Source organism: Manihot esculenta, chromosome 3 (genome assembly GCF_001659605.2).
Source record: "Manihot esculenta cultivar AM560-2 chromosome 3, M.esculenta_v8, whole genome shotgun sequence".
Lineage (NCBI taxonomy): Eukaryota > Viridiplantae > Streptophyta > Magnoliopsida > Malpighiales > Euphorbiaceae > Manihot > Manihot esculenta.
In genome coordinates, this window is record NC_035163.2 from 2,774,510 (window position 1) to 2,787,431 (window position 12,922).

Below are 12,922 nucleotides of genomic sequence, written 5' to 3' on the forward strand. Positions count from 1 at the left end.
TTTGGCCCTTTTTATAGGTGGCTGGCCAGACCACCTTCGGCAGCCGAACGTGAATCCGAAACCATGCAATGTTCGGCGGCCGAAAGTGACCTTCGGCGGCCGAACCTTTGCATTTCTCCCTTATTGCTTTTCTTTCATAACTCATTTTCCTTTATACTTAAAACCTTAAAACAAGTCAAAATACCTCAGAAAACATATGTATGACCCTTCTCGAGGGTTCCGACACCCGAGATTCCACCAGACGACAGGAATTCCGAGGCCGGACTTAAGCCGGGTATTACATTAAAATTGACTTTATTTTTTAAAATTGAAAGCTTCTTGACAAAGATCAATTAGTTTTAAATTTTACGATAGATTTGGATTGGACCTAAATTTTAGGTTTAACGTCCGATAGAGACCCACGATAACGTTTTAGAAAGATAATGACTTTCAAAAATGTGATTAGGCCATAGGCCTGTCACAAAATTCGATATAGAAATTCGATCATTTAGAAGTTAATTTTGCATTTTAATTAATTTTTTTAAATATTTTCGTAATTTTACATATTAGGATTTTATTTTTATTATAAATAGCATTTAAAAATTTTCAATAAGACTGTAGTATTTCAGTCTATTTTTTCTTTTATATTGTTTTAGTCTATTTTTTATCAAATATCATTTTAGTCAAACGATTTTAATTAAAATTTTCGGAATCAAATTAGTTCTTAATCACATTTTGAATATTAAAACGAGTTGTCTGGGTCATATATAGATGAATGATGTATAAATCTGAAGCAATAGTGTGAAAGGTGATTACAAGTTGCTGTCTCATATGATGAAAGAAGAAGATATTATCCCATGGAATTAATTACATATATAAATAAAAACAAAGAGTAAATATCAAAATATATTTAACGATGAGGAGGCAGGCTACGTAGGCCGCTTTGGAATCACACCCGTGCATGTTGGAAGCTACACCCTACAACCATGGATAGAGACGTGGGTTATTAAAAAGCTCATAATTTTTCCACCAAATTTTCAAAAAAAAAAAAAACTCTTATCCTTTTATAAGTCGATCCTTCTCTCCTATAGATATTGGCAATGAGCCACTAAGTCTTTAGTCGGAAGAGTGGTCTTAATTTGCTGCTTCGATTGATTTCCGATGGACATGCAAGGAGTTTTGTTACTTCTATCTTCCCTCTCCAGCAGTCTTCCCTCAACTTCTATCTTCCCTCTCCAGCAGTCTTCCCTCAACTTCTATCTTCCCTCTCCAGCAGTCTTCCCTCTCTCGCTTTGGTGGTAGCAGTGGCCATTACATCAAATGCATGGAAACATATTGGAATTATTTGCATGTAAAAAGACTGTTATACCCCATATATTTGCCAAAGCATATTTCCAACTCCTACCTTAAAACCCTGAGCCAACAGATTTTTTTTAGTTGGGTCTACCCAGTGGGCTTTTAAACCCTGAGACCCAAAAAGTCTGGCCAATAGGAAAAATCTTCAAATCATGACACCCCTTTCTATTTTACTTTTCTTATATAATAAAAATATAATTTTTTCTTAAATTTTTCAATTATATTTATTTTAAAAATATTAAATTTTATTAAATATTAAAATATATTTTAAAAGATTTTTTCTAAATAAAATAAATTAAATAAAATTATAATACTCCATTTGTTATTGTAAAGTGGAAAAGGAAAAGTTAACGATAATTGGAGAACAATTCAAAAAGGAAAAATAAATAAAATACATTTTAATTTAGTGACATGTATTTTCAAAATAATTTATATATATATATATATATATATATATAATAAAGCCTTCTCTAATCGACGGATACTTAGATTAGTAGCTAACATTCTTGTGCTACTTTCTAGGATTGAATTAGAACTCTATAAACATGAGAAAGTATCTTAAAGGTTTATTTATATGAAAATTTTAGTTTTATAATTTAATTTAAAATTTTAAAAGTTGATAAAATTATTTAAAATTACAAATTTTATTATAATTATATTTAATTTTAAAATTTGAATGAAAAAAAAATATTTTATTGACGTAATAATATCTGTATATTATTTTATTCCACTAATACACGATGTAGATAAAAACTATTAATAAAAAAAATCTAAAAGTTTCTATTTTTTTTTCATCATCGTCTAGTTTGATGTAAGAAATTTTAATTTTAATTTCATTCTATTTATCATTAGTTTCAATAAAAATTACAACAGTAATTTTTTATTTTTTAAATATCTTATCAAATATTTACCACAATAAATTTTACTATATTAATTATAAAAATTATGTAAATATAACAAAAAATAAAAATTATAATTTTACTGGTTTTATTTTTAATCTTTTATTACTTGCTTAATACTATAAATCAGTAGTTAAAAGGCACAAAATATTATATTAAGAGTAGACATAATATTAAGAGTAGATATAATTAAAATTAATAAAAAATAAAAAAATTAAAATTAAAAAATAAAAAGAAATCTTATTATGATTTTTTACACTAAACAAATGGAAATAAAATATAATAATAAGATTTGAAAATTTTAAAGATTTTAAATTAAATTATATCAAATTTAAAATTTTTAGATTAAAATGTAAAATAATTAAAAATTTTAAATTTTAACATTTAAGTTTAATAAAATAATTCACGTCATTATCACATCATCAAAATATACTTTCTCAATTTAAATTTAAACTTGAATATAATTATAATAAAATTTATAATTTTAAATAATTTTATCAATTTTTAAATTAAATTTAAAAATAGTAAAATAATTTAGATTTTTCATGTAATAGTCTTATATGAAATTATTATATTTTTCTTAAAATAAAGCGAATGTGTTTCTTATAAAGTTTTTTAATTTTTTTATTAAATTATATATAAACTAAATAATACGAATATTAAATTGAGTGCGAAGTTGATTTACTCGACTTTTCACAAGGAGAGTGTTACAATTATAGTTGAGAAAGTGAGCTTTTTTTCATTTCATGCAGAGTTGAAGAAAATTTTATAAAATAACGTGGGATCCGAAAATATTTTCGGATCCCCGTGGTCAGACCAGCGTGTTCGGCAGTCAGACTGCCGAACACGCGAGTTCGACACCCACAGTGTCGAACTCAGCAAAGTTCGACACCATGGGTGTCGAACTCAGGAAGTTCGACACCAAGGGTGTCGAACTCCGCTTGTTCGACACCCACGGTGTCGAACAAGAGAATTTGGCTGCCACGGGAGCAGCTTCTGCTCCCGTGGCAGCCTGCGTGGCGTGTTACGCACAGAAATTTAAGCTTCGTCAGGGAATCCCTGACGAAGCTTGACTAAGGACAGGGTTCGGCACTATCAGTGCCGAACCCTGTCCTTAGTCACGCATGCAGGTCCGTGAAGCGGTCCTCTTAAATTTGAATTAAAGCCTCCCACTGTTCTTCTCCCATTTTCCGCAGCAGCCTCCTCTTCTTCTCATTTTCTGTCATCTTCCCTCATTTTCTCTCATTTTCTCTTCTTCTTCTCCACCAAAATTTCAAAGCTATTTACAAATTTTTTTGACTCTCTCCCAAGATCTGCAGCCATATCCACCAACAGGTATTTCTTTAAAATTTTGCTTAAATTTAAATTTATTTATATTTTTTAGGTTAAATAATTTGATATGTAATTTTGTATTTTTGTATAATTGTTATTATAATTTTGTATGTAATTTAGGTTAAATAATTTTATTATAATTGTTATTATAAATTTGTATGTAATTTTTTATATTTTGAAATTAAATTAAAAAATTATTAATATATTTATAAATAAAGTAATTAATATTATCTGTTAAATATTAAATAAAATTGAAATAAAATAAAATTAAAATTATTAATAGCCTTTTATTTTTGTAAATGAATGTGTGGAGAAACTTGTAAAATTTGAATTAAAAAATTATTAATTTTAAAAATTATAATAATTAAAATATGAATATTTGAATAATTTTTAAATTTATTATTAAAAATTTTATTATTATATTTATTATGATAATATGTAAACTGATTTGTGTTGATTTTTTTTGAAATTTTAAAAACTGATTTATTATTATAATTTTTGTTGAATTTTTTTGAAATTTTGTTAAATATTTAATAAAATGTAATATTTAATCCGTAGAAATATTTATTTAATTAGTTAAATATTATTTTGTATAATAATAATATATAAAATGATTAGAATTATTTTTATTTTAAATTTAATTATTTATAAATATTTTGTAATGTTTAAAAAAATGTATATTTAAAATAAATATTAATAAGAATTGAATAAAATTTAATAAATTATAAAAAATATAATAATTTAATATAATTTAAAGTTAATATCAAATATTAATTAAAATTAAAATTTTTTTTATTAAATATAATAATTGAATATAATAATTTAATATAATTTATTAATTAAAATAAAAAATATTTCCAAAATTAAAATAAATAAAAAGTTAATATAATTTATTAATTTATAAAATATATAATAATTTAAAATTTAAAAACATGTAATCCGTATTTAATTTTATTAATTTTTTAAAAATTATTTGTTTATTTATTTATTTAATTTTTGAAATGTTAATATCAAATTGTATTAATAGAATAATTAATTTTTTAAATAAAATTTCAGTAAATTAATTTATATAATTTAATTGTATTCAAAATATTTAATTAAAATAGTTAAAAAAATATTAAATAATGTTGTGAAATAATTACACGGATATGTTATTTAATTTTTTTAAATATAATGTAGTGTTAGATTTGTTGTTGTTTTTGGATAGAATATTTGTTGTGATTTTTAGATTGAATATTTGTTGTGTTTTGTGGATTAAATATTTGTAGTGATTTATGGATAGAATATGTGGTGTGATTTTGGATATTTTAGTTGTTGTTATTTTTAATAGAATATATATTTATTTAATTTTTGAAATGTTAATATTAAATTATAATAATTTAATAATTAATTGTTTTAATATAAATTACTTAAATTAAGTAATAAAATGTAATTGTATTGCAAAAATTAAATTAAAATAGTTCAAATAAATAGTAAAAAATGTTGTGAAATAATTACACCAATATATTATTAATATGTGGTTTGAACATATTAGTTGCTGTGTTTTTGTAATAGAATATTTATTGTGAGATATAGTATTTGTTGTGATTTTGGATAGAATACCTTCGAAATAGTAGTAATTTTTTTTTAATTTTTTTATATAGTTTTTTAAATATATGTAGAATATTGTAGTGTTAGATTAAATATTGTTATTTAGTGAATAATTGGTGTTTGAATATTGTTTATTATTTTACATAATTAGATATGGAGGAAAGACGCAATCGCCGTGACCGTCGTAATTACATTTTACCGGGTCCCAACGATCCATCATTGCTATATGCCCAAGCCGATCATCGGTCTGAGGCTATATGGCAACAAAGTATGGATGTTGGGGCAATTGCTTGTAGAAGGACGGGAACAATTCTACATCTGGAAGACATTCCAGATCAAATAAGACCTTACCTGCGACGAACTGGATTTTATGGGGTTATACGGTTAGGTTTTTTTGCACTAGACTGGCATCTAATTAGTGCATTGGTTGAGCGGTGGCGACCAGAGACTCATACGTTTATGTTTCCCGAAGGGGAAATGACCATTACCCTTCAGGATGTAGGGCTAATAACCGGGTTGCCGGTCAATGGTGCAGCTGTTACTGGGCGATCACGCCACTATTGGCCATCATTGTGTGAGGCACTATTAGGTGTCGTTCCACCTAATAGTGCCATAAGGGGTTGTTATCTGAAGATGGTATGGCTAGCTGAGGAGTTCGGTCAGCTTCCAGATGACTACGACGAGGTAGTTGTGCAGAGGTTCGCACGCGCATACTTAATGAGGGTCATTGGATCTCTTTTCAGTGATACATCTGCTTCGCGTGTTAACCTGATGTTTTTACCTCTGCTAGCCGACCTGGAGGAAGCCGGCAATTATAGCTGGGGAGCTGCATGTCTGGCTTGGCTGTACAGACAGTTATGTAAGGCGACTAATCCAGAAGTTATGCAGATGGCCGGTCCATTATTCATATTGCAGATATGGGCATGGGACCGTATCACAGCTGTATCGCCTACACTGTCTGTACGAGTACCACATCACGATGCTCCACTAGGCAGCAGGTATGTGTTATTATATCATTGTTATAATTTTTATTAAATATGTAAAGGAATATCCGCTAATATTATATGTTGTGCAGGTGGAGTAATGCGAGGCAGATAACAGAGGTTGTCACCCATGTACTCGTGGAGCTGCGTTACCAGCTTGATCGGTTATTACCTGAGCAGGTAATTCAGAAAAATGAATATGTAATTTTTTTGCAAGCTATCTTTATGTTTATTTATAACATTTTAATGTTCATTTCAGGTAATATGGGAGCCATACACCGATGCCCTTATTGAGTCGTTACCCGAATACTGCCGACAAGGACGACAAATTTGGAGAGCTGTAGTGCCACTGGTCTGCTTCCACATTATAGAGTGGCATCAGCCTGATCGGGTCATGCGACAGTTTGGTATGCAGCAGCACATTCCTGCTGAACCTCAACAGTCTGCTGCACTCCATGATGTCGATTTGCGTAAGAGCGACACAGATTGGGCTGAGGTGCACTCCCATTGGATTGCGCGCTGGAACACCCGAGAAAGACGAATAGTAACTGCCCCGCCAGCAACGGAACCACTCCATTTTCATTCGGAGTACATGGAGTGGTATCGTAGGGTGTCCAGACGCTGGATCTCGGTTAAAGGAGCGGCTATGGGATCGGGGGTAAAAAATTTATGTTGTTTTAAGTCATTTTCAATAATAACTTGATATTATATGCAACATAATTGATTACTTGTACTACAGGAGGATGGTGTAGAGCGTATGCAGGCTATTGCGACAAATCCGACTACAGGGAGCATGACGTCCATTTGCGACCTCCTTCAATCAGTTTCATTATGTATGATGGAGGAGAGGCGGCAAACACAATTCCCAGCTCCACAGCCAGCACCGCCTCGACCTCACATCACGTCTGATCCAGATGACCCACCCATTCCTCAGCGCTCATCCAGAGCACGTGGTCATGCTAGGGGCCGTCAACGGGAGCATGCTCTAGCATCAGAACGTGATAGCGACGTGCATCCAGTACCTCCCCCGATACAGTATCACCAGTCTCAAGAGGAATACGGATATGCTCCAGGTTCCTCGCACGTTCCACCCAGTTCTTCTCAGGTACCTTCCATGTATTATCCTACTCAGAGTCAGTTCATGGGATGGACGCCTGGACCGAGTATAGTGCCTTCGGTTACTCCCGCTGCGTCTGGTGTACCATGTACGCCTATTGGATCTATGTTTCCTGCATTTGCCTCAGAGTCTGCACATGATGCTTCTACGTCTAGGCAGAATATTTTTGCAGGATACAATCCTGGATTAGGATATGGCCAGGCTGGTTTTGGTGTGTTTGGTCAGCCTGATCCTTCAGATTCAGTGGTGCAAAATCCAGAGTATTGAATCGTCTGAGTATTGAATCGTCTCACTCTATGTGCATTTGCTTTGATCGTGTTAGCACGCAGTGCTTCACTACAATACTGACTGAAAACATAGCCTTTGCTTTGTTGATCCAAAAATGTGGTCCTCCGCGTATCAAAGTAATGGACACACTGGAAAAATATTTTTTCAACCATTGCCGTTATTGGCAAAGCCCGAAATCCTTTCATCATGCCATTGAGTGATTCTGCCATGTTCGTTGTCATAACGCCATACCTCTGTCCACCATCGTGGGATCTCGTCCATTTATCTAAATTTATCTTAATCGCCCAATCGTATGATTCTGGGTGCACCTCCCGAATGTTGGTCATTGCCTCATAAAACTTTCTTTTCTGATTTTCATTTGCTGATGCAAATCACAAGTAATTAAAAAAAAATTAGCATGAGTCACAAGTGACATTAAATTTAAAATAATAAGTAAACTTAGTATTAAAACATACCTGCCCTGCGCAACGCTTCCTTTATTGCTGCATTTTTGAATGTCTTATTATAATTGCTCAGGACATGTCTGATGCAGTAACGATGATGACCAGCTGGAGGTTGCCACCAATCTTTCTGCATTGACTTAAGAATTCCAGCATGGCGATCTGAAATTACACACAAATCTTCTCGAGTGGTCACAAATATCCTTAAGCAATCTAGAAACCATGACCAATTGTCACCGTCCTCCTTATCAACAATGGCAAAAGCTAATGGAAATAGTTGATTATTTCCATCAAGTGCGGTTGCACACAGTATACACCCGGTGTATTTTCCGTACAAGAATGTGCCATCTATTGAGATAACAGGTCGGCAATGTTTAAATCCCTCGATCGATTGCTTAAAAGCCCAAAACATACGATCAAATACACGACACATGGGATTTAATCGTTCATTAATCCAATGTGGATTATCTTCAATCATGTATACTGTTTCTGGATTGAAATGATGAAGAGCAGTCATGAATCTACGCAAACGATTGTATGATTCATCCCAACCCCCATAAAGCCTTGCGATTGCCTTCTGCTTAGCTTTCCATGTTTTCTGATAAGAAGGCTCATACCCATATTTATCCCGCACTTCAGCTTGTAGTGCAGCAATTTTTATATCCGGCTGTTGTTCAACTAATGCAAATATGAACGAACAAATGAAATTCTCATCCAATTGGCTGTGGTTTTTTGTCAACTGAGGATTTGTACATGTGTGCGGTCCACTGTATCTCGTGATTTTCCATACATCATCTCCTTCTTTCTTTGATGCTCGAAGCCTCCATGCACATCCACTGTCTTTGTCTTTACACTGTATAGAATACGTCTTAGATCTTGTGTCATGATAACAAAATTGATGATGATGTCTTAGATGATATTCTTTTGCAGCCGCCGCCACTGCGTCTCTCGATGAAAATATCATCCCAACTGAAAACTCTTTAGATGGATCCCAAAAGTAACGACCTTCTGGCTTATCATAAGGATCCACCCTCAGCAAATCAAAGTCTATTTCTGCGTATGGGGGAGGATGAATAACAGGCACAATGGGATTAGAAAATTGTGTGTTGTAATATCGAGACTCACTCCCAATATCCTCCTGACAATTATCATCCTCATCATCCTCAGTAGACATCCATGAATCATCGTCCTCCTCATCCTCGTCCTCATCCTCGTACTCGTTCTCATTCTCCACTGTATCAGAAATATTAATTGACGGCCCTGCAAAACTATCAGATAAAGCGTAATCATCAACAATATTTTGCTCTTCACATGGTTCATCATTTGATTCAACAGCAGTTCCAGATGGACCAATATCATCATCCTTATTTGTAGTATCAACACTACGAAGTATCTTAACATATATTTCTATACCTGGTATGCCACCAATTTGGTACAAGTAATTAAACATATTTGATAAATCATCTTCACCCCATATCTCCATACACTCAAATTGTAAGGATCCATCCACAATTGTAGGCTTCCTAAAACTAATAGTCTCAATAAATTCATTATTATCGGATAATCCAATTGCACGAGCTATTTTACCAACAAATTGATTAAAACTTATCCGTTTACCCATTGGGATAATCTTTGAAAAACCTCCTTCATAATCATAACCATTGCAATTATTTATAATATTACCATCCCAATGAATATTTGCATATGCAGGAATTGCCATTTATCTGAAAAAAAATAATAATAAATTACTTAAAGGATAAAATAAAATTAAATAAAATTAAGGTACTCATGAAAATTAAAATTAAAAATTATAACATAAATTTCTGATGTGGAAGATCAACCTGAGTTGCAACCACAGAGCATACTTAGAATAAATTAAAATTTACTTTTTTTAAGTTTATTTCAAACTTACCTGTGTTTCTTCTTTTGTAATTGAATCGATAACAGTAGAAATAAAAATTTTGTGAAATTTGTTGAGGGGAAGAAATAATTTAGAGAAAGAAATTTTTTGAGATACAATGGAGTGATTTGCTGTGAGTTATAGAGTGAATCATGGAAGTATTTATAGGCGAGGGAGCAGTTCTAGTTCGACACTACCACTGGCGAACAAGAGCACGGACTGAATAAATTCACGTTAGCACAGTAACCTACATCATGTAGGTTACTGTACTAATGTGAATGCACATTCACTGCATTCACATTAGCACTGCCATGTGCATGCATTACACATGGCTTTTAAACAAAATTTAAAATTATAAAAATTTATTTACTAAATATTTTAAAAAATTATAATATACTATTTTTAAATAAAAATTACATTTTATTATTTTTAATTTTATATTTATATTTATTTTAAATATATTAAATTTTATTTTATATAATAATTTTTTTTTAATTTTTATAAAAAATATATATATAATTAATATTTTTGTAATAAATTAATTTTTTATATATAATTTAAATTTAAAATATATAAATTTAAATTAATTTATATATTAATATCAATACATTTAATTTAATTTAATTTATTTTAACTTTTTATTAATTTTTATAATTTTTAAATTTTTTTTTTTAAATTATGCTGCCGAACAAATATTTCTTGACGTGCATGCATGGCCAGCAACAAGTTCGCAGTGGGAGGCTTTAATTCAAATTTAAGAGGACCGCTTCACGGACCTCATGCAGGTGACTAAGGACAGGGTTCGGCACTATCAGTGCCGAACCCTGTCCTTAGTCAAGCTTCGTCAGGGATTCCCTGACGAAGCTTAAATTTCTGTGCGTGTTCGGCACCTTGGGTGCCGAACACGCCACGCAGGCTGCCACGGGAGCAGAAGCTGCTCCCGTGGCAGCCAAATTCTCTTGTTCGACACCCACGGTGTCGAACAAGCGGAGTTCGACACCCTTGGTGTCGAACTTCCTGAGTTCGACACCCATGGTGTCGAACTTTGCTGAGTTCGACACTGTGGGTGTCGAACTCGCGTGTTCGGCAGTCTGACTGCCGAACACGCTGGTCTGACCACGGGGATCCGAAAATATTTTCGGATCCCACGTTATTTTATAAAATTTTCTTCAACTCTGCATGAAATGAAAAAAAGCTCTGAGAAAGTAGCATGTGGAATACATATACTGCCATGAAAATTTGCAGCCAAGTTTGTGAATGGCCAAGCTTCCCCTGCACTATTTCTTGCTGTGGACTTTGTTGGGAATAAATGAAATTGTCGGTTGTGGTTGAACAAATTTCAAAGCTGAATTTCAGTGTTCAGCCAAGTTAGCTTCAGCAAAAATTCAAGAACAGCAACTTCTAAGATGTTTATCTTAATAATATCAGTTAGTTCTGAAATCTTGAATTTGAAGGCACTGGCTCTTTAATTTAGATATGGACTTAAGAGCTGAGGTTTTAATTTTAGTCAAAAAGTTGTTGGAAGTTTAGCAGCCATAATGATACAAAATTTTGATCAAAACCCAAGAAGAAGGAAGATCAGACCCAATGGAGCAATAAATTATGTTACAAATTGGTTAGCTCATAACGCAAATCAATTTAGGCTTTGTCTACAACGTGGCATACTCATCCTTAAGAACCCAGAAACAAAAGAAGATATGCTGCTTTTTCTATGGAGTAGCCTTCCTCATCACAATAAACCTTAGCATTCATCATTGGCCAAGATTGGAAAACACATAATTGGGTTACAAGTTATAGGTTATGGGTCTTGCCGATTACAAACCCATCATTTTCTTAATAAAATTAGCAATTATCAGAAAGATTAAGTATGACTTATGGAGTGTGTTACAATACGCGAAAATCCCCCTTTGCAGGAGTCTTCTGATTGGGGCAAGAGATTAGTGCACAAAACCTGTTTGATATTTGGTCCAGTACAACCCACAAGAAGTCACGGACCTGGAGGTTGGGATTGGGGGCATTTACGTTAGATTTGGGTCCCATCTTTTACTGGGTGTGCATGTAATTTAATATTAAATATAAAATTTTTTTAAAAAAAAATTAATATTTTTTTGGGGTAAAAATGGGCAAATTTAATCCTAAATCAAAATGTTTGGATAGTAACCAAAATCCAAAAGTAAAAATGAAATTTATACGCAATTAGACAAAAGGCTTAGCAGATCACAACAGCCTAACCACTACTTTTTGAACTGTTTTGGTCTAATTATTATTCTTATTTTGGTTCTGCATGACGATTAGATTAGCTTAAATATTTGTTTAAAAACAAGCATTTAGCTAAACGTTTAAACACGCAATTCAGCTTGAACATCATTTTCAACATATTAATCATCCCTTAATCGCTTAAATTAACTTTTTTTTTTTTTTAAACTTTTGAGATAATCGTTAAAAAACAAGCGTTTTCATATTTTTACAGTTTTATATATAATTTATTATTCATTTAATAAAAAATAATTAATTTAAATTATTTAATAAATTTTAAATTAAGTTGCGTATATTACTAATTAATTTATAATTGATTATATTCAAGTCAAACATATAATTTATTATTCCATGTAGTTGAGGACAGCAAAAAACATGGGAGAATCAAGTTTGAAGCTTTGGATTTGCCAAACCTCCTTTGTCTTTAAATTATTTATTGAAATTTTTTAAAATAAAGTAGGAAAGCTTCCTTAAATTTTTATAATTGTTATTCAAAATCCCAACCTTTTAAATTTTAAAATTGCATGGTTAGGTGCAGAAATTGTCATATTTACAAGAAAGTACCTCATGATTTTTTTTTATTTATCTTTTGGAATGTGGCTTTTATGACTTTCCACATTAATTATTTGTCCAATAAAACACAAAACCATTGAAGCAGTGTCCTTAAAAAATGGAAATAAAATTTAAATGAAATTAATCTAATTGATACTGAAAAATGGTAATTCACTAATAACTATTGATATTATTGTTATATATTAATTAATATAACAATAAAAATAATG

General features: G+C 31.6%; 2 protein-coding genes across 2 annotated transcripts; one reads left to right on the forward strand and one right to left on the reverse strand.

The window, feature by feature from the left end:
* The first annotated feature begins 3,369 nt into the window (after positions 1–3,369).
* Positions 3,370–7,446, forward strand: LOC122723218 (serine/threonine-protein phosphatase 7 long form homolog). The gene is made up of 6 exons (XM_043954753.1): positions 3,370–3,569; positions 5,308–6,154; positions 6,232–6,319; positions 6,399–6,797; positions 6,879–7,397; positions 7,429–7,446. The coding sequence occupies exons 2-6, from the start codon at positions 5,310–5,312 to the stop codon at positions 7,444–7,446; spliced, it is 1,869 nt and encodes a 622-aa protein (XP_043810688.1). The 5' UTR covers positions 3,370–3,569; positions 5,308–5,309.
* On the reverse strand, positions 7,279–10,014 carry LOC122723235. Its single transcript, XM_043954859.1, has 3 exons — positions 9,897–10,014; positions 8,000–9,708; positions 7,279–7,905 (listed from the first exon to the last, which is right to left on the reverse strand). The coding sequence occupies exons 2-3, from the start codon at positions 9,702–9,704 to the stop codon at positions 7,478–7,480; spliced, it is 2,133 nt and encodes a 710-aa protein (XP_043810794.1). The 5' UTR covers positions 9,705–9,708; positions 9,897–10,014; the 3' UTR covers positions 7,279–7,477.
* Between the last annotated feature and the right edge of the window lie 2,908 nt (positions 10,015–12,922).